Below are 22,490 nucleotides of genomic sequence, written 5' to 3'. Positions count from 1 at the left end.
AGGCATCTGTCGAGATTTTCAGACTCTTAGTTGGATCATAATATGCAAGCACTGGGCGTGTTGTCAGTGTGGTTTTCAAATCATTCCATTCTTGTTCATGCCTCGCTGACCATTTAAATTCCATGGAATCACGAAGTAACTCCCTTAGTGCTGATGTTCTCACTGACAAGTTAGGTATGAATTTTCCTACAAAGTTTATCATTCCCTCACCCTGAGCACACCTCTCTTATCTGTCGGGCGTGGCATTGTTGCGATGGCTTTTACTTTTCTTTCATCTGGCTCAATACCTCCAGCAGAGAATTTGTCTCCCAGAAATGTTATTTCCTTTACACCAAAATGACACTTGTCACGATTTAGCTTTAATCCATTCTCCCTCATCCGCTGCAGCACCTTCACCAGTCTTTCATTATGTTCCTGTAGGGTGGAGCCCCATATAACCACATCATCAACATAACAGTGAACACCTTGTAAACCCTCTAACATGTTGTCCATGGCACGATGAAAAATCTCAGATGCTGAGATTATGCCAAATGGCATTCTGAGGAATCTATACCTGCCAAAAGGTGTATTGAAAGTACAGTATTTTGAACTTTTCTCGTCCAGCTTTATTTGCCAAAAACCCTGAGCTGCATCTAGCTTTGAAAAGTATTTGGCGCCTGCCATTTCACTTGCAACCTCTTCACGCTTTGGTATCTGGTAGTGCTCACGTTTTATGGCTTGATTTAAATCGCCAGGGTCCATGCATATTCTCAAATCATTGTTTTTATTCCTTTTATCCACACACACCATTGAGTTTACCCACGCAGTCGGTTCTTCCACTTTTGTAATGACCTGCAACTGTAACATCCTGTTAAGTTCTTTCTTTAAACGGTCCTTCAGTGGAGCTGGGACTCTACGTGGTGCATGGATCACTGGCTTTGCATCCTCTTTCAGCTGGATACTGTAATTGCATGGTAGACATCCCAAACCTTTGAAGATATCCTCATAATGCTGTACAATGGAGTCAACTGCTCCTCGCTGTCCACTTTCTGTTTCTGGACAGCTGATGTGATACACTCTTTCTACTAGGTTCAATCTTTTGGATGTCACGCCACCCAGCAGTGATTCACGACCTTCTGGAACAACATTAAACAATACATCATAATCTTTATGTTTTATTGTCACTTTAAGCCTGCATTGACCACTGCTCTCAATATACTTTCCATTGTAGTCTTTTAGAGGTACTCTTTTCTTTATTATTTTGGGCTTTGGTTTCATGGCATGGATCTCTGTCATGCTGATTAGGTTCGCCTGCGCACCTGTATCAATCCTTAGTGCCACCAAAGCTCCTTGTATTGGGAGTGAAACAATCCACGTGTCTTCATAATCTGAGCATCGCTCACTGTCCTCTGCTTCGTTATGCTCACTTTTTACATCCTCAAGTGACACTATGCCCACAAAGAAAGTCTCGCTTAAATCAGTCTCTTCAACTACATGCACTGATTTGGGTTTGGCTTTCGACAGACATTGTTTGGCAAAATGATTTTTTCCATCGCATTTCAAACATCTTTTGCCATAAGCTGGACACTGTCTAGGTTCATGTCTGCTACCACATCGCTTACAGGAGTACACTGTATCATCATTGCTGGGCTTCTGCGACATATTCTTCCTCATTTTCTTTTTAACCACAGCTATTCTTGCACTATCATGTACTGCAGCGACGCTCGTCTCATTAAATGTCTTTGCATGCTGCAGGGCTAACTCACTTGCATGACACAGTCTTTCTGCTTCATCCAGAGTTAACTTGGAATCTCTGAGCAGCCGTTCTCTAGTCCGTTTATCATGGATCCCATACACAATTTGATCACGAACCATAGAATCTTTCAGCTCTCCAAAATCACATGACTGTGCCTTCAGCTTCAAATCAGTCACAAAGCAATCAAAAGTCTCTTCTGGTTGCTGCATCCGAGATCGGAAAACATACCTTTCATATACTGTGTTCTTCTGTGGTGAACAGTGTGCATCAAACTTTTCAATCACTCTGTCATACTTATTCCTGTCACCAACTTCCTCAAACTCAAATGTGTTGAAGACTTCAATGGCTTGAGGACCAGCTACCGTGAGCAGCAATGCAATTTTCCTGGCATCGGGTTTAGAGTCCAGTCCCATGGCAGCCATGTACAGCTCAAACTGCTGCTTAAAACACCGCCAGTTGCTGTCCACATTCCCCACCAGTTTCAGTCCTTCCGGAGGCTTCAAACTTTCCATCTCAAACAGAACTTTGAGCTACTATCGCTTCCGCTCACCCACCCCACTCCTGGTACCATGTGTTGTCTTCGTATAGCTTTGAATAATTACACAGCATCCACTTGTGTTTCGCGAGCGTCTGCTCCAAACATTTTATTATCTCATTCACAAATCAGTCTTCTTTCATAGAGGCATTCATGAGCCCTCTCAAATACAGCGCCCCCTACTGGCAAAACCCCATTGGCACATGAACACCCACACATCACCACAATATTGTTATTTATAATGTGTTCTTCAAGCGGTATAAATTGTTTAGGGACAGATTTTTTGCAACCGTCTCTGCAGATTTAACTTGTGAAGATTGTAACTAACGTTACATGCTAAGTACAGGTAGCTAGCGCTAGCAGTGGCTATCAGCTACTTAAACAGTTTTCACTTTAGGTATTTTGGTGAATTCATTGAGCAGAAATATATTGAAACCATTTCAGTGAGCACTTTAAGGGCTGGTATGGTGTGGTTTGTTATCGACTTTAATGGGCATATTTATGTGGTTGCTGACTCGTAAGGAAGGACGGGTGTTTCAAGAGTGCCCCATAACATTGCTAGGCTAACAGCAGCATTCTCGACAGTGAAGCCCAGATCAGAGCGGTCTATGGCTCTGGTCCAGATACCATGGATGACAAAACTGAGTCCTAAAGTTCTAAAATTGAACTTATGGATCTTTGACTATGACTATCTTTGACTGATTCGACAAATTGATCATGTTTGATGTGGTTATCACGGTTTAGGTGTTTTCTACTATGTTGTCCTACTAAACCAGTCCAGTGTGTAGGGGCCACTGCAGCATGTCATTATTAGACACAGTTATTTTGTATTGGTGTAGTTCATTTCTTGTCAATACAGCTGTGTCTGATAGCTGACTGGCATGAGGAGGTTTAATGCAATATGCAAAGTTAATGCACAGACATTTTTTTTTTTTGTAGATTTCATTCAACTGTTTTTTTGTTCTTGTTATTTAAGGTCTTGCAACTATGAACACTCCAGTATTTTCATTATTGCTATGCCTAATGATCTATAAATGTGTCACACTGGATTGGATTAGGTTATTTTGTATGCAAAGACCTGCCCTAGGTTTAAAATTACTGTGCTTGTAAGATACAGTAGTTTGTTGTGGTTGAATAGAAACACATATCTTACAGATTCCTATTTCCCTGTCTTGTAGGTACTTGGAGTACAAAGCAGGATCTGCAACATCAATGATAGCGGTCAATCCCACACAGCCTCAATTATCATTGTTTGCTCCAAGCATCCACTTATTTTCCCCTCCAGGACCTTATAGTTGGATGCTCTCTCCCCCTGTCTATCGTTGAGAATCCACATTTTAGACACTTCCTGAATGTCCTGGATAGCAAATACACTCCTGTGTCTAGGACCACCTTGACAGAGAAGCTGATACATCACCTTGTCACCAAAGTGAAGGGTGACATAATCAAAGCCCTGGAAATCCAGCTAAATGTAGCAATAACAACAGACCTCTGGTGTGACTGGAGGCTTCGGTCTTTTCTGGGAGTTACCGCTCATGTTGCCTGCAAGAAGAAGGACTCTTACAGTTTACAATCATTTTTGCTTGACTGTAGACTGTAGGGTGAGAAGTTCGGCCATCCGGGAGGGGCTCAGAGTAGAGCCGCTGCTCCTCCACATCAAAAGGAGCCAGCTGAGGTGGTTCGGGCATCTGACAAGGATGCCTCCTGGGCGCCTCCTGGGTGAGGTGTTCCGGGCATGTCCCACCGGGAGGAGGCCCCGGGGCAGACCCAGGACACGCTGGAGAGATTATGTCTCTCGGCTGGCCTGGGAACACCTTGGTGTTCCCCCAGATAAGCTGGAGGAGGTGGCTGGGGAGAGGGAGGCCTGGGCATCTCTGCTTGGGCTGCTGGCCCCGCGACCCGGCCCCGGATAAAGTGGATGAAGATGGATGGACGGATGTAGGCGTTTCACAGGGAAGAACGAATCGCCTCAGCATTTGACAACATAGTGGAGGAGTATGGCATTGGCCATAAAATAAGCTACATTCTGACGGATAATGCATCCAATATGAAGCAGGCCTTTAAAGTCAGGATGCCAGAAGTAGAGCACCCTGAAGGTGACAGCAGTGATAACCTCGATGATGAAACAAAGCAGAAGATTCTGATCCATGGTCAACGGGTGAACGTCTTTCTTGCTTCGCCCACTCGCTGCAGCTCATAATCAATGATGGGATGATATAGGTAAAGGCAATAGCTAGAGCCATTGCCAAAGCCAGTTAGTTTACAACCCTGCTGCACAGCAGTAGTAACCACAAAGACTTGTGTGAGTCACACTTTGGCTCCAATAAGTCCATCCCAGCAGCAAACAACACCCGCTGGAATAGCACCTACAGACAGTTAAAGGCTCTGATCACACTAGACCACAGGGCCATTCCTGAAATGTGCAGCGATACAGAGAATTTAGTGTTTTCAACCCGAGAGTGGGCTCAGCTGAAAGACCTTTGTGATTTGCTTGAGCCTTTTTCTGAGGCAACAGACCTTACAGAAGGTGATCATCAGGTGACTATTAGCACGGTGGTCCCCACTGTTCTGGACTTGAAGAATCATCTTATAAAGATGGTAGTGCAATGCCCCAGGTCGTAACTATAGTCAGGGCACTGAAAAGATCCTTAGAGAAACGGTTCTCTGGAATTTTCTGGCAGATTTGCACAGACAAAAAGGATCCAGAAGAGCCGTTTAGCCATCAGATCTACTTCCTTGCCACCGTGCTCGACCCCCAGTTAGGACTGACCTGGGTAGATTTAGATGTCCAAAATGGTGAAACCGGACCAGCACTGAGGAGGTTCAGAGATGACCTTAAAAAGTGATTAATAGGTGGCTGTATGATAATAATTGTCTATTGTTATTGTTGTTGCACTTATTATCACAGTTTTATAGCATTATTGTGTGTTTGTGTGCATCCTTTTCCAGACCTTTTGATCACAGAGGTAGATGGAGATGCACTTGCAGCACCAACAGAAGAATGGTAAATGGTCTGTATTTGTATAGCGCTTTACACTATACACAATCATCCACCCATTCACACACTGGTGATGGCAAGCTACATTGTAGCCACAGCCGCCCTGGGGCGCACTGACAGAGGCGAGGCTGCCGGACACTGGCGCCACCGGGCCCTCTGACCACCACCAGTAGGCCACGGGTGAAGTGATTTAATTTGTGTTATATACTGGGATATTTATAACTGTGCTATTTGTATATATTATAGAGATTTTGTTATATTTTGTAACTTTGCAACAAGAAGACAGCCGCATGTAGCTACGACGGTGTTTGCTAGTTCACCTTACATGCATTAATGTAATAACGTGGTTAGCCTACTCAACGTAAATTACACACGAACAACATGAAGCTACTCACGCAGAGAAGAACGGCTGCTGCTGCATCATCATCCTCATCATTCCTGCTACACTGGCAGGGCTAGGGGCCAGGACTCTCCTCTTCGGGTTCTTGGGGGATGTTGCTAACTCCGGGTCCGATAACAGGCACCACACCCGCAGTAGATGCGCTCGGTGTGAGGTCTCGCAGCAAGCTATCAAATACGGCGCATTTCTCGGCTTTTAAAAAAACGCTATGCGTCGCCAGGTGTTTCATCGGATTCGAGGTGTTACCTCCTTTGCACAATATCACAGTATCAGCTTAGAGCACTTGTTGCTGCTGAGTTTGCATCTTTTGCTGTGAAGTACAGCCAGACTTTGACCTCTAGCTCTGCTCTAAAAGAACGTACGTACCTGGGCCCGCCTACTATCCTCGGAAACGTAAAATGATTGGTTAGAATCTAAAGTGTATCACAGCTCAGGAAAAAACAAAAGCACCGAAATAAAGCACCGAAATGTGCGCTGCTTTTCGGTCTGGTTACTACCGTTTATGACAGAACCGATACCGGTACCCATCCCTAGCGGTGACGCAGATCTGAAGGTTAGACCGTCCCATTTCACAGCCTCGCACTTCCGGCCTTCTCGGTCTTCGAAGGACCCGGCCCACGTAGACCGCGAATGCCGGGTCCTCTGAAGGATGAAGCCTACGTTTTGGGACACAGCTCATATTAGGACACATAGAAGCAATGGTCATGTGACTTCCTCATTTTCAGTCCTCTTTCTGGCAGGACTCTGTGAGTTTTTAAAAGGTTACAACATGAAACCATCTGGCAGGTTCAATAGGTCATGTGTTAACAGTTTATAGGCATTTGTTTTTGTTGTTCTTTCCACAGAAAAATGAATCCTTGTAGGATTATCTGTATGAGAAAGTGTGGCTTCATTCACTAAATGACCTGGTTATGATTTTTGACTAAACTGTCTCCCAGGTGAATCAAACAATAACAAAACTCACTTAAGGAACAAAGAAAAGACAAACTTGCATCACTGATTTTGATTTCCACCAGAGGAGTCGGGGTCTAGATTTAGTGCTTGAGCATGTTATGTTTAGTTGAAACTGTTGCACTGTTTTCAGTAGGAGGTTAACTCTTTTAAGATCTCATATTCACTAAATTAGAAAATTGTAATGGCCAGAGTTGGCAGTTACTGTACTTAGGTAGACTTTTCAGCTATCTATACATTACTCGAGTATTTGTTTAACACCCTTTTACTTTTACTTCCTAAATTATTAAACACATATCTGTAGTTGTACTACTTACATTTTCAAAACATTACCAAAAATATTACTTTTGGTTTAAGACATTTGAGGGGAGTTGTTTGTCGCCACTGTGTGCCTTCAAACATCAAACGATAGAAGTCAAAACAGTAACACATGAAAAACAATCCTACTGGCATATCACCAGGTTATTGCATACAAAGAGATGAAAAAGGCAAAAACATGTAATTTATGCAGAATTTATAGTGTCATGGTCAGCGGCACATTTACACTAAAGCACTGTTGGGCTGGCGTCATGGTCAGTTTTCAATTGTGTTTCGATAAGAAACAGTTGTGTTTGTGGTGTGATGTTCACGTAGTAACTGTTTGGTTGTGCTTGGAAAAAAATAAATGATTTTATTGCCTAAAATAGCAGTGATGGCGTTTTGACATCTACTTTGCCAGCTGATTGCGTGCCTCGGTACACCTGGCCTGTCGAGGAAATAGTTAGCATCTAAATGAATTACAGGAGGCTTGGGATAGTGTGTTGTAGTCAGATGTAGCCACATGATGTCATAAAGCGATGTAAAGTGGGCAGGATAGAGGACCCAAAACACAGACTGTCAAAAAAAACTAAAGTGTTACAAAAAACCAAACTAGGAAAAAGTGGAACTAAACAAACAGGCAGCGCACACAGCTGGGAAATGAGGGAGATCACGACAAAGAACTGAGGAAAATAAAGGGCTGAAATACACACAAGATCATCAGGACACAGCTGGGGAAAACAAGGCACAGGTGAGCAAAATCAACTAATGAGCAAGAGGGGAGCTAAACGGAACACGACACACACTGAGACACAGACCTGCAAACCCAGGGATCAGAGGGACAGAGAGGGCGAGAGACATGATGGGCTGGGAGAGAACACACATGGCAGACAGGGGAGACGAGGGAAGCATGGACACAACTAAAGGAGACAAGACACGCAGCTGGCCAGCAAACACGGCATAACACATAAACTCAACGACATATAAATAAAGCAAAGAATCAAAAATCACAAAGTAAACTCAAAAGCTGGGTGAAAGACCCACAACCATGACACATGAGGCATGTCCACGTAACATAACTGCATTCATACACAAACAAATCACACACAATTTAATATAATATAAAGGAAAAAGGCCTCCACCTGTAAAACCAGTCCAGTTTTGGTGTTGCCTCGTTGTTGCCCCTCTATTGCACCTGCTGGTAATTCCATTATTATCAGAGCGGCTGAAACTGATGAACAAACCTCCAAGTATCCGAGAGGTTTAACTGACTTGATGCTGTACTTAAAACTATTCCTTTAATTGACCTGTGTATAAGGAGTGGGTTGCTTTGAACATCTTCAAAATGGCACTGTACTTCTATTTGAATCTACATTTTTGTTGTAGCCACAGGGTTCCACATGTTGCTCTTGTACATCTATCCATCTAGATCTACATTTCAAATCTACTGCATTTATAAAAGAAAGAGGAAGACAAGAATTATCATGTCATGAAATCAAATTAAATCGAACCTTTTCCAGTTATTTATTTCTTGCATTTAATCTCCATTTATGGGTGAGTTTTATTTTAGGCAGAATACTAGTCCTAGTAATAACAATAGTGATATTTTTTGTGACCCAGAAAAGATATGTTGCTGTTGTAACTGTCCCCGTTCAATTCAGTCTTATTTATACAGCACCAAATCACAGCAAAAGTCTCCTCCTGGCCTGTATGATTAATTCAACTGTCAGAAGTCCCTGGGTGTTACGTCTCCTACATGTAATGTCTGCACACACCCTGGTCATGGCTCTTACGGCCCTGGTACATTATTTATTGGACAGCATATGTTCTAATATATGCCATTAAGGCACAGACTCTCAGCAGACACCTTGCCATATGTGTGCTGACACACAAGCACAACATCGTTTTTTGTTTTTTGTAACAGTCCATCTCTATTTCTGTCTTGTTTAATCAGCTCGGGAGATGTACACACAAAATGCCAATTAAAAAAAGAAACTGTTTATTTTAATTAAAAAGAAAGCAAAAGAGGAATTCAAACAGGCCATGGGCTGTGCAGGTCAGTACACTCAGCAGTGTAGATGAGTGCAGAAATGAAATGCAATGTTGTTTGCATACCCAAGCCAAAATCCAAGAAGGGCATCTCAGGGAGGAGAGGCACATGACAGACGAGCTCTGAGGTCTTTTATATATTATATGATATAATTATATTATATATTTCTAATATAAATATTTATATAAACAGGCTGGAAGGGAAACCACGTGGAGTGGGTCATCACAAATGTCTAATTGCACATCTCTGCTGATTCTTTTTTTCTATAGAAGAAAACACCTTGGCTCAGCCAACCTTAGGCTCCTTAAGGACATGGAGATTTTTTTAAAATTATGAGGCAGCCTCTGTGTCTTTTTTGGCAAGTTAGCAAATGTAATAAAAATAAATTTTATACCGTATTTTCCGCACTATAAGGCGCACTTAAAATCCTTTAATTTTCTCAAAAATCGTCAGTGCGCCTTATGTATGAATTCTGGTTGTGCTTACTGACCTCAACCAATTTTATGTCGTACACGGCGCTCAGAAATCTGTCAAAAATGTTTTAGTACGACTTTGGTGAGTTACGAAGCTGCACCGCTTGATGGATTGTCAGAGCATTATCCCTGAGAGTTAAAAACTGTCTAAATTCTTTCACCTGTAATAAAATGATCAGCGTTGCTGCTTTACCAGGTGTAACAATTAAGTTTAACATCCAGGCATCCATGAAAACAGGATTTATTAAATTTAACGGAGTTGGAAGTTAGCAGGAAGTTAGCTTGCTAGCTTCCACCTAAACATGGCATAGCATGTTCTGACAGAGATTTCTGAAACAAATTCAAACGTACAGCTCTGCTATCACTTCCAACATAAATAAAGACAGAAAACTAAACAGCAGTAAAGTTTGTAGGGTTACTGAAGTTGGGCTAGCTGGTATATAATGATGTGCTACGTGATCGCTAGCAATACAGCTATGTTAGCATAACATAAACACAGTGAAGCTGGAGGCAGGATGCTAATCCATCCACAATACAATACACAATACACATTAATATACTGCAACAACATATCTGACTGTTTTGTTTTGCTTATTGTGCTTTATTATCCGATGTACGAAAACTGAAACGTCATTGACCAAAAAAATACGGCAGTATAATTCTGCTATGGATCTGGTGCTCAGAGCTTGTCCTTGCATGATAGATTCTTCTCTTTGCTCCTCTTTCTTCTCAGGTTTCTTCTGCATGAGGTACTCACTAAGTCAGTCAGTTGTATCCATCCTTCTGTTTGTTGTATAGTCCTGCACAGCAGACTGTACAACTGACACTCTGACACTTACTAGTCCTCGGCCTCCTTCCATTTGCTTAGCGTACAATCTCAGGATGCTGTATTTGGCTTGAAGTCCTCCATCCTTCTTTGTCTTGATATCAGTGGCTGCTATCTCCTCCTTTGGCCAGCTGATTATCCCAGCAGCGTAACTGATCACTGATCAGGTAAAGGGGTAAATCAACACCTATGCCTTGATCACGCAGGGTATAGAGGTCGATTGCCAAAATCTTGTTCTTCCTATTCAGCTAACTCATCAGGACTTTCCTTACTCTCTGCAGGTGGCTGTAGCTCATGGTCCCATTTGCCTGTGGGATTCCCAGATACTAGATGTCTTTGATGACTGTAATGTTGCCTTCTGGTAGTACAATACACTCAGTTCTGATTACCTTCCCTCTCTTTGTTACCATCCGACTATACTTCCCCAGTCTGAATGAGATTCTGTTGTTGCTGTAGATTCTATTGGTGTGGATCAGTGAATCGATTCCTTGTTCACTCCTGGCATACAGCTTGATGTCACCCATATAGTGGAAGTAGCTGATGATCCACTGTGTAGTCGGTAACCGTAGCCAGTCTTGTCAATGATCTCACTGAGGGGATTCATGCCTGTGCAGAACAGTAGGAGGACCAGGCATTTCCTTGGTAGATACCGCACTTGATGGTGACTTTTGCTATTGGCTTGATCTTGGCCTCTAGTCTCTTTTTCCATGGAGAGTACTGCTCCTTGTGGCTGTTCATCTTGTAGCCAAGCATCTCCTGATCACTGCTGGTGTAGTGTAGCTCAACTGATTAGCCTCTGCGATGGTCGCAGAAGGAATTGTCTGTAATGCTGCATTCACATCTCCCAGGAACCCTTCAGAGAGTACTTCACATACTCATGTTAATTGGCCACGGAGGGTCCAGGTTTCCAACTTTGCCATGATTACATCTTTCAAGTCATTTCACTCAATGCTCCTTCAATTGTACTTGGGGCTTGGTACCCAATCTTGAGTTCCCTGTGATGATGTCTTCCCCCTGATCTAACGTCCTGGCTCCCCCTTGTTGTAGCATTTGTACTGTACCTCATCAATCTCCAGTTGTGATAGCAGTTGTTCTTCCAAATGTTGGAACACTGAGTTTCAGTTTCAATTTTATTTCTATAGCACATTTAAAAGACCAAGGTACATCAAAGTGCTTCACACAAGAACCAAATTTGCAGGGTTACAACAATAGAAAAAAAAAGAAAATACAGTTATTATTACTGGAAAGTTTCAGATAAGTGGCATGGCACAAGTTAAAATATAATTTGTTAAAAGGCTAGCTTAAACAGGTGGCTTTTTAAACGTGATTTGAAGGATTGAATGGGTTCCGATGCACGGACATCAATCGGCAGGCTATTCCAAAGTTTAGGTGCGGCAAATGCATGATCCCCCCTAGTCTTCCGTCGGGACATTGGTTGCACTAAGAGCCACTGAGTGCTCTCTTTGGGGGTGTATAGGTCAAGGAGCTACTACTTTTTTCACTGTCAGTCCGATGTTGGGTATCACATCCCACATTCTCTTCATGTAGCCACTTCCTGTGGGGTTACATGCGCAGTAGCATTCTAAAAGCGCCCCTGTTCTCATCCCTTGCCCACTTATGCCTTCTTATTCCAGTAGCCCACTTCTCATTAGTATGAGACAAGGTCCTGACATGGACCTTGTTAATCCTGGTGAGGCGGTATGGTTTCACTGATGTCTCTCTCGCTCATATCCGAGGTAGGTTTGGTTAGAATGGGGGATGCAACCTTGGGACCCTTACTGATAAAGAAGCCTTGATTGGGAGTCGAACCCCTGACCTTAAGTTCGGAGGTAGGGGAGGGGCCAGTTGTGTCAACAGAATTGATAGTAATACCAATGGACAGCTGTCTGTGCTTGTAGGGTCGGTTCACAGCGGCCCTTCAAGCTAACCTGTAGCCCAAATAAGTGACCAAAAATAACAACAATCAAAAATTCTATTTAACTAAATTCTATTTACTCATTGGCTCAAGTGGATCGGCCTACAGGGCAAATACCAGTATGCCAGATTACCAGCCCAGCCCTGTTAATGTACCTTGTTTTTAATGTAATGATTTTAATGTTAATCTAAAGCCCTTTGAGTTGACTTAAATAAATCTGCCTTGCCTTGCAGTCGGATGGAGGACCGTACACTATCTGGGGTACCACTTGGGAGGTGGGCATGTGCGCCCCCAGATAAGCAGAATATGGTCGTGCCAGATTTCCTCTCCCACTCAAGGCAGGCCAGATGTTCCACGGCCTAAGTCGGTTGGTGGAGATATGTGGCGGTTGTGGGCTGTACCCTCAGGTGCAGGGGTGGTGCAGTGGGTTCAGGCAGAGGCCACATAATAGGGACAAAAGTGATGACAAATCTAAGAGCCCATGACTGACAGGTGCCCTAGAAAACAGTCAAACAATCAATTAGTCGGATTCTGTGATTTTATTTTTTAAATTACCCTGTCACCATAAATTAATACTTGCTTCACAAGGTACTTATACCTAACCCTTACTGTTTGGTTTGCACCAGGTGCAAATGTGGCGGTGTGAAAGAGGAAAACCAATAAAGGTAACTAAATTGTACTGACCACGCCACCTAGAAGTGGATCTAACCCCATGAAATATTACATTAACCAGTGCAAAGGTTTTAACAGCTACAAAGGCATGAAGGTTCATTATTAACAAAGCAGAGGTATGGCCAATCAAGTTAATAAAAAAAGTTTATTAAACAACTGCAAATCCTACAGAGCTGCAGAAACAAAACTGGCAAATTAAGTGGCAGGACTTGTAACACCAAACCTTTAATGTAGCTAAAGACCGGCCACCTGTGAAGGCAACCTGCAGGGAGGAGTGCCCAGGGGTGCCACCACCACTCACCTGTGATGTCTCACTGCAGTCCTCACAGCCACTCTCACTGCAGCTTAAAGGGAGCTTTATACTTGTTTCCCAGTCTTTACACTCACATGCATAAGAAAGAATCCCACCAAATCCCAACACCAAAATAGAACTCCAGTTAAAAGCACCATCAGGCACACCCAAGCTGGACACCAACAAAGTGAGGTGTAGCAGAGACGCGCACACAAATGGTACACAGCATGATTAAAATATAATATAAAGTTAACACAAAACACCACAAAACACAAAGAATAACCAAACAACACAAGTCAACAAGACAAGAAGACAGCCGCAGGGTAGGCCTGCAACAAAAGAGAGAAAAACAGTTATCTGGGGTTCACCCTACTATAAAGCAAATTGCAGACCTCCTGTGGGGATCCTACCACCCTTCAAGAGTCAGGGAGTAGGCCACAGCTGCTCCCTATAACCAGCCTCTGATGAGAGAGCTAGGGGAGGGGTGAATGTTCATGCTGTGTTCACAGACACCATGCAGGAACAGAACATCTCCTACAAAATCTAACCCACTACACAAGCACTGCTGGGGAGCTGGGGTGTGATTCTGCAGCACAGTGTTACAGAGGCATGCCAACCAAGCCACTCCTACAAAATCCAGAGCCTTTAAGAACACAAGTCAAGCCTAGTCCACCTGAGGGGCCTGGCCACCAAGGAGTTGTTTAAATACCTGAGTGACCTGAGTTCACCCCATTGTTTCCAGACTCTGCTTCCTCTACAGAACATGTGTCAGTGGGATTAAGGAGTATTCCTTCCACTGCCAGACTATATCCTCAGTTGAGAACAACAGCACCCAACCCACGATATATACCGTATGTGTAGATCGGGGCAGCTGCAGCTACTTGCAGCAGCCTCAGCAATGAAAGTGCAGAGCATGGCCCATTAGGATTCAATATACCCAGCCTCCTTCAGAATGGTGTCAAAACCCTGCAGGAGTTGGGAGCTGAAGATCTTCTGGACTGGAGCTTTTGAGTTGAGCTGAATCCGACTAATAAGACCGCCAGGACTGCCGCCCCTGACCATCACCTGACACACATTACACCCGACTTCTATGGCAGGCCTCTCCTGGCTGCTCCAGGCTAAGGCTCCTCGAGCTCCCTCCCTTGGTCTGGCTCCAGGGTGGGGCTCTATTCTGGGCAGAGTAGACTTTTTCCTTTGGGTTAGTTCCTAGGTTCGTAGGGGTTGGCTGAATGGCCTTTCGACTATGACAAAATAGCCCCTGGAATCACTGGGACACACAAACCCCTCCACAATGATAAGGTGGCAATTTGTGTGTGTGTGTGTGTGTGTGTGTGGGGGGGGGTATCATAATTTATTATTATTATTATTATTGTTATTATTATGATATATTGTTTTATCCAAATATGACCTGCAGTCTCAAGTAGTCCTTGTAAGACCTCACTTTCCAAACACCTCTTTAAATGCACACATATAAAGTTAAGACTCCACTGGCACATGACGCTCAAACTTTACTCTTCTCCTGTTGAAACACCTGCTGGACTGTATGGGAGGTTTTGACATTTCCAGATGTGTGGTTAAAAAATTGATCTCTGTTTATCAAATGGATCCTCATATTGTACAAAGTGGACTTAGGAGATAAAACACTGCATTCCTCCAGTGATGCCACAGACTTTAATCCCTTCAGCGTCTGGATCCAAGCTGCTATTTCATGTTGTTGGGAGCAAAGGACGAGCTGTGTTTCCTTCTTTGGACTTAGTCTCCAGAGACAGTGTTTGCACATGATTGTATGTGTTGAGCATTTGTCTGCACATGTCTCAAGCTAATGGATAAGGAATTTACTGGCAGGCTCAGGCATGCTTTCTATGTCCAACAAGGTAGTTTGGTTTGGTTTGCTTTTACTATTTTATATTATCTTCACATGTTTTTGGTCATTAGCATCCACATAACTTGAAAACTTAAAAATACGTTTTATTTGTTGTCGTCTATCATTCACCCAGGCCTCACCCCGAGTTTCTGATTTTTCAGACTCTTTATCTATTTTCGTGATCAGCTCTAGATGGATGGATGCTAAAAATGACAGCCTCAACATGGCATTTAATCTGTTATTAGACTTCTCCTCTCAAGATGTAAAAGAACCCACCCACCACTGTAATCACACTCTAGATCTTGTTTTAACATATGGCATAGAAACTGAACAGTTAACAGTGTTTCCTGAAAACCCTCTCCTGTCTGATCATTTCCTGATAACATTTACATTTACAATAATTGATTACACAGCAGAGGAGAGTAGACTTTATCACAGTAGATGTCTTTCTGAAAGCGCTGTAACTAAGTTTAAGAATATAATCCACCCACTGTTATCATCTCCAATGCCCTGTACCAACACAGAGCAGAGCAGCTATCTGAACGCTACCCCAACAGAGGTCGATCATCTTGTTAATAATTTCACCTCCTCACTGCGTACGACTCTGGATACTGTAGCTCCTGTGAAAACTAAGGTCTCTAATCAGAAGTACCTGACTCAATTAGAACATGCTGTAGGTATTACAGGTACTGTGCTGCAGTGGTTTGTATCATATCTATCTAATAGACTCCAATTTGTGCATGTAAATGGAGAGTCCTCTTCACACACTGAGGTTAATTATGGAGTTCCACAGGGTTCAAAAGCTTACTTCAAGGTTCCTCACAGCGTTACTGGAGGCCAAGGTAATGCCATCCAGTAACGCTGTGAGGAACCTTGGAGTCATGTTTGACCAGGACATGTCCTTCAACGCACATATTAAACAAATATGTAAGACTGCGTTCTTCCATTTGTGCAACATCTCTAAAGTTAGAAATATCCTGTCTCAGAGTGACGCTGAAAAACTAGTTCATGCATTTATTACTTCCAGGCTGGACTACTGTAATTCATTATTATCAGGAAGTCCAAAAAACTCCCTGAAAAGCCTTCAGCTGATCCAAAATGCTGCAGGAAGAGTCCTGACAGGGACTAGAAAGAGAGAGCAGATTTCTCCTGTTTTGGCTTCCTGTTAAATCCAGAATTCAAAATCCTGCTCCTCACATACAAGGTCTTAAATAATCAGGCCCCATCTTATCTTAATGACCTTGTAGTACCATATCACCCTATTAGAGCGCTCCGCTCTCGCTCTGCAGGCCTACTTGTTGTTCCTAGAGTATTTAAAAGTAGAATGGGAGGCAGAGCCTTCAGTTTTCAGGCCCCTCTTCTGTGGAACCAGCTTCCAGTTTGGATTCAGGAGACAGACACTATCTCTACTTTCAAGATTAGGCTTCAAACTTTCCTTTTTGCTAAAGCATATAGTTAGGGCTGGACCAGGTGACCCTGAATCCTCCCTTAGTTATGCTGCAATAGACGTAGGCTGCCGGGGATTCCCATGATGCACTGGGGGTTTCTTCTTAAGTCACTTTTTTCCCTCACTATGTATTTATATAGCACTCTGCATTTAATGGTTAATTATTCATCTCTGGCTCTCTTCCACAGCATGTCTTTATCCTGTCTTCCTTCTATTACCCCAAACTGGTTGCGGCTGATGGCCCCGCCCCTCCCTGAGCCTGGTCCTGTTGGAGGTTTCTTCCTGTTAAAATGAAGATTTTCCTTCCCACTGTCCCCAAAGCACTGGGTCATATGATTGTTGGGATTTTCTCTGGTTTCTTTGTATTATTGTACAGTACAATATAAAGCGCCTTGAGGCGACTGTTGTTGTGATTTGGGACAATATAAATAAAACTGAATTGAATCGTAATCTGAGCACTGATATGTATTATAGTGAAAATGAGGGCTAAAGATAACAATAACCAACTTTCTTAAATTTTGAAATAGTTATAAATCTAATGTAGAATCTAATCTATGGACCTGAAAAACACATATGTGCCGATGCTGTTCATAGACTAGCTCCGCCTTCAACACCATCATACCATCCAGACTCGCCATGAAACTCCGTGACCTGAACATTGGCTCCTCCCTGTGCAGCTGGATCCTGAACGTCCTGACAGACATCACCTCATCCACACTTCCACTCAGCACAGGTGCCCCCCAGGGATGTGTGCTCAGCCCCCTGCTGTACACCCTATTCACCCACGACTGTACAGCAACACACAGCTCTAACACCATCATCAAATTTGCAGATGACACCGCCATCATCGGCTGCATTTCTGATGGAGATGAGACGGCATACAGGGCAGAGGTGAAAGCCCTGACATCACGGTGCCGCGACAACCTGCTGCTCAACGTCAGCAAAACCAAGGAGCTCTGTGTGGATTACAGGAGGAGGCCACACCCCCATCCACTTCGAAGGAGCAGAGGTGGAGAGAGTCAGGCGCTTCAGATTCTTCTTCCTGCGGCGCCTGAGAAGATTCAGCATGAACCCCAGAATACTTACAAACTTCTATCAATGCACCATTGAAAGTATTCTGACTGGCTGCATCACCACCTGGTACGGCAGCTGTAACGCTCTGGACTGCAAAGCTCTGCAGAGGGAGTTGAGATCAGCGCATCACCAGGACTGAACTGGCAGCCATGCAGCATCTCTACAGACAGCGCCGCATGAGGAAGACCCAGCGGATCCTCTCTGATCCCAGCCACAGACTTTTCTCACTCCTGCCGTCCAGCAGGCGGTTCAGGAGCATCCAGACCTGCACTACCAGACACAGGGACAGTTTTTACCCACAAGCCATCAGACCTTTGAACTGCTGACATCCCATACACACCGCTACACACTCACTACAGTTACAGGACTCTGCACACTGTCACTTCAACAAATGCCACTTAAATGCTCGTTGCACAAACTTGTAAATACCAACTCGTCTTCAATTCTCTAATGTTTAATACTTTATTTCTCTCCTTTTCATTATTATTATTAGTATTCTACAGCTAAATTCTGTTATTTTCCTCTTAATATAACTGCACACTCTCTACATGCTCATGTAAAGCTGAGGAGCACGGGCCAAAGAATTTAATTATGGATGAATGTGGATGCACGGTTTATCTGTACATGACAATAAAACATGAAACTAGGTGACCTGCTCTACCTCCTGATTACATCCTTTGTTACGTGGTGACACCAACAGGCTGAATACATGATTAGGAACACTGGCTCTGTGATTGGCTGCAAACCAGAAACTTGGAGGAAGTCAGTGAACACTGAAGTCACTTGTTCTTCATGGTGAGTAATCCTAACCACCCTCTACACCACTCACTCACTCGCAGCACAGCACTTTGCCTAACTGACCGATTTGACACCAGTGTTAAAAGAATAGAGTCATGTGCTCTTTCATTTGATCTTATTTTATTACACATTTGTAATAGTCAGAAAATAGATATTATATTTATGGAAATGATGAAACTACAAGCAGCGTCTGTGTGTATCATCTAATCTGGGTGCCATTCTGTCTGAAGTCCAGCGAATGCACAGCAGTGGCCAAGGCTGCATACAGGTGGGAGCTGTTGAACCTCAGGCAGTACACCGGGCTGCTCACAGGGTCCGAGCTCAACTGGAAAAACTGCAGAAAAGACAAAACTCCAGATGTAAGGAACAGCATCGAGTGCCACGACATTTATAATCCATCACATCAGATCCTCGACATGTTGCTGTGTGGAGGTTTTTCTGTGGCCTGAGGATTGAGATGCATTTGTTAGATAATTCCTCAATCATCTGACAAAGAGGTCCTCCACATGACTGTGTAGAATTAATGGATCCTCACCACCACCTCCTCCAGCACATATTGGACACGCAGCTGAAAACTTTCTGTGCCACTGGCATCACATAGCGCTACACCTACATGAATTTGAACCTTTTTATTGTATAATATTTAGATTTATTGAACAAAAAACTCACTTTTCTTTAAACTTTGTTGGTTGCTGTAACACATAATTGCCCAACTTTTGGGATGAATAGTTTTGTGTTCTTTTAGGCGTGTCAGACGCTGTGTTTGGTATATTTCAGTTCAGTCCTGTTTCTGTCCTTACCTGCAGACATTCAGTCTGCCGTTTGTCCCAAAGACGTACAACACCGTAATATGAGGAACCGCTGGCTATCATGTGGTTTCCATCTGTCTGGATGCAGTACAGCGCGCTATCATGAGGCTCCTCCCACTCCATTGCACACTTCCTGTAAGAAAGGATGACTTAATGCATGCTGATATGAAAGAAAGATTATTATTATTAAATTTGTAAATATAATAATTTGTATGACTTGTAAATATATGTTTGTAAGCTGGATTTATAAAAGCATAATTGTAGTTTACTCTTCATGTCAGATTCTCTGCTTGTCCCAAAATATGGCAAAAACATGTCAAACCTTTCGACAAGCTTACTGAGGTGTTAGTGCCCACAGCGTTTAAATCATATGTACCATTTTTCAAAAATGATATACTGTTGGATTTCTTGTACTAAGCCAACTTCAAAGCACCCTATGATGAGCCAGCCAATAAAATTCAGTGATTATGCAGCAGACTAACACTTAGGACCATATCTTAACAACCTCACGTCAAAACTGTTGTTTGGGCTTTGTCCCAACTTGTTCGTTATCCAAAAACAATCATTTAACTACAATAACGTCGCAGTGAGCAAGCGTGACACGGTTCGAGTCATAGTCTTCCCTTCTTCATCTTTGCCAACATCTGACAACTTAGGATGAAGTTAAACAACACAGTCGAACATGGTGGGCGTCTAAAATTTATGGCACATCACAGTCCTTGTGGAACTAATTGTTTCTTTCCATTTCCATTAAATTCATGTGTTCAAGTGTATTTCTCAAGTTACACAGACATAGACCTGTTAGCACAGCTCATATATTTAATGCCAGGATATAATAAACATGAATTTGTGGTTATGGTGAATTTGTCAACATTAAATTCGTAATTTAATATCCTGAAATTAAGAATGCAAGTCGGGATAATGTCCTCACACGTGATGTAAACACAATTGGACACACAAGTGTGTCAAAGGTGTGTTCTTGGGTTGTTAAGCAGCAGAGTGATTCTTACATGCTGTGGGGATACGATTTTTCTGTCAATAGACATCAATCCTCCATTAGTGCAGCCTCATCAATAAGTGATGGAGCGACACCGGGACAGACATTGGTGTAAGGAAGTGTGCATGCACACACACAGAGCTAACCTCTACGGGGAGCTGACCTGCTAGACTCTGAAAGTGAGACACATAAACAATGGAAACCACAATCAGAAAGACTTTATTAACCCCAAAGGAAATGATTTGGTCACAATGGCTCCATCACCAGCTGCTAATATTATCTACAGGTACTACAGCCTGTTTCAGCTGAAGCATGGTTTTCAATAAACTGCATGCTCAAAACGACGTTTGGTCCCGTTTCTTCTTTTTTACATGTTGAAGCTCGAGTTGGAAACTTGTGAAGATTCAACCATGCAAAATATGATTTTTTGCAATTTTTCAAGCAGTCTTAAACTTTTGATCAGGACTGTATTAAGTTTTGTCACAGTCTGCCAGTCCTCACCGGTCGACCTGGCCGTTGTTTCCGTGTGTTGTGTTTTTGTCTCGCCTCCTCTCCCAGTCTCCTATTTTCCTGTTTGTGTGTTTCAATTCAATTCAATTTTATTTATATAGCACCAAATCACAACACCAGTCGCCTCAAGGCGTGTTTCTGTGTGATGATGTGTGTGTGTTTCCAAAAGTCCGGTTTCACGTGTCATCTGACCTGGAAGTGTTCCTGTGCTGAAGTCGGCCACACCTGCTGCTCATCGTCCTTCGCAAGCTGCAGCTGATTGTCATCGTCAGCAGCCTCCCTACTTAATTGTGCGGCTGAGCTTCAGTTGACGCTGCATCGTTGAGTTTACTCGTCAGCACAGCGGTTGATAGCTTATGAAAACTTTGCGTGTGTTTGGATTGCCTAGTTGACAAATGTGTGTTTCTTCACCAGGAGTTGGGATCGGAGTTTGTCATGGAAGCGGGGCGAATGCTGAAGTGGGCACAAGTGGTACTGAGAACGCACCCTGAAATCACATGTAATGACTTTTTGGCTAAATTGTTGCTGTTTTTGACGAGGTTTCCCACCAAAAATGTGAATTACACGTGTAAACAGTGTCCTTCCAGGGTTTCATAGTGGAAAAGGGGCAGCTTTGGCTTGAAGTGGCCCAAGCCGAAGAATCAGAAATACAGTGGGATGCAAAAGTTTGGGCAACCTTGTTAATAGTCATTATTTTCCTGTATAAATTGTTGGTTGTTACAATAAAAATTGTCAGTTAAATATATCATATAGGAGACACACACAGTGATATTTGAGAAGTGAAATGAAGTTTATTGGATTTACAGAAAGTGTGCAATGATTATTTAAACAAAATCAGGCAGGTGCATAAATTTGGGCACCACAAAGAAATGAAATCAATATTTAGTAGATCCGCCTTCTGCAGAAATGACAGCCTCTAAACGCTACCTGTCGGTTCCAATGAGAGTCTGGATTGTGGTTGAAGGCATTTTGGATCCTTCCTCTACAAAACATCTCTCGTTCCTTCAGGTTTGATGGCTTCCGAGCATCAACAGCTCTCTTTAACTCACAGCACAGATGTTCAATAATATTCAGGTCTGGGCTGAGATGAACGTTCCAGAACGTTGTACTTGTTCCTCTGCATGAAAGCTTTAGTGGATTTTCAGCAGTGTTTCGGGTCGTTGTCTTGTTGAAAGATCCAGCCCCGGCGCAGCTTCAGCTTTGTCACTGATTCTCCAGAATCTGCTGATACTGAGTGGAATCCATGTGTCCCTCAACTTTGACAGGATTCCCAGTCCCTGCACTGGCCACACAGCCCCACAGCGTGATGGAACCACCACCATATATAACTGGAGGCAGCAGGTGTGTTTCTTGGACTGCTGTGTTCTTTTTCCTCCATGCATTACGCTCCTTGTTATGCCCAAATAACTCAATTTTAGTTTCATCAGTCCACAGCAGCTTATTCCAGAATGAAGCTGGCTTGTCCAAATGTGCTTTAGCGGCTCTGTTTGTGCTGTGGGCGGAGCAAAGGCTTCTGCATCACTCTCACATGCAGCAACTCCTTGTGTAAAGTGCACCGAAAGGTTGAACGATGCACAGCGACTCCATCTGCTGCAACATGATGTTGTAGGTCTTTGGTGCTGGTCTGTGGGTCGACTCTGACTGTTCTCACCGTCGCTTCTGTCTATCCGAGATTTTTTTCGGTCTGACACTTCAAGCCTTAACTTGAACTGAGCCTGTGGTCTTTCATTGTCTCAATATGTTCCTAACTGTGACAACAAACGGCTTTAATCTCTGAGACAGCTTTCTGTGTCCTTCCCACCATGATGGTGAACAATCTTTGTCTTCAGGTCATCTGAGAGTTGTTT

At 43.2% G+C, this 22,490-nt stretch overlaps 1 protein-coding gene across 2 annotated transcripts in view; it reads right to left on the bottom strand.

The window, feature by feature from the left end:
* Window positions 1-18,427: 18,427 nt before the first annotated feature.
* Window positions 18,428-22,490, bottom strand: part of fbxw4 (F-box and WD repeat domain containing 4) — a 42,612-nt gene continuing 38,549 nt past the window's right edge. For both annotated transcript variants that reach the window (XM_076891361.1, XM_004573796.3), the window contains exons 8-9: window positions 19,128-19,269; window positions 18,428-18,661 (exon numbers count right to left, since the gene is read on the bottom strand). In XM_076891361.1, the coding sequence (XP_076747476.1) occupies window positions 18,527-18,661; window positions 19,128-19,269 (277 nt within the window). In that variant the 3' untranslated portion in view covers window positions 18,428-18,526. The remainder of the gene's footprint in view (window positions 18,662-19,127; window positions 19,270-22,490) is intronic.

The sequence above is a fragment of the Maylandia zebra genome, linkage group LG13 (assembly GCF_041146795.1).
Source record: "Maylandia zebra isolate NMK-2024a linkage group LG13, Mzebra_GT3a, whole genome shotgun sequence".
In the NCBI taxonomy this organism is placed as follows: Eukaryota; Metazoa; Chordata; class Actinopteri; order Cichliformes; family Cichlidae; genus Maylandia; species Maylandia zebra.
The sequence above is the reverse complement of the archived record's forward strand: the minus strand, read 5'-3'. Positions and strand labels throughout refer to the sequence as shown.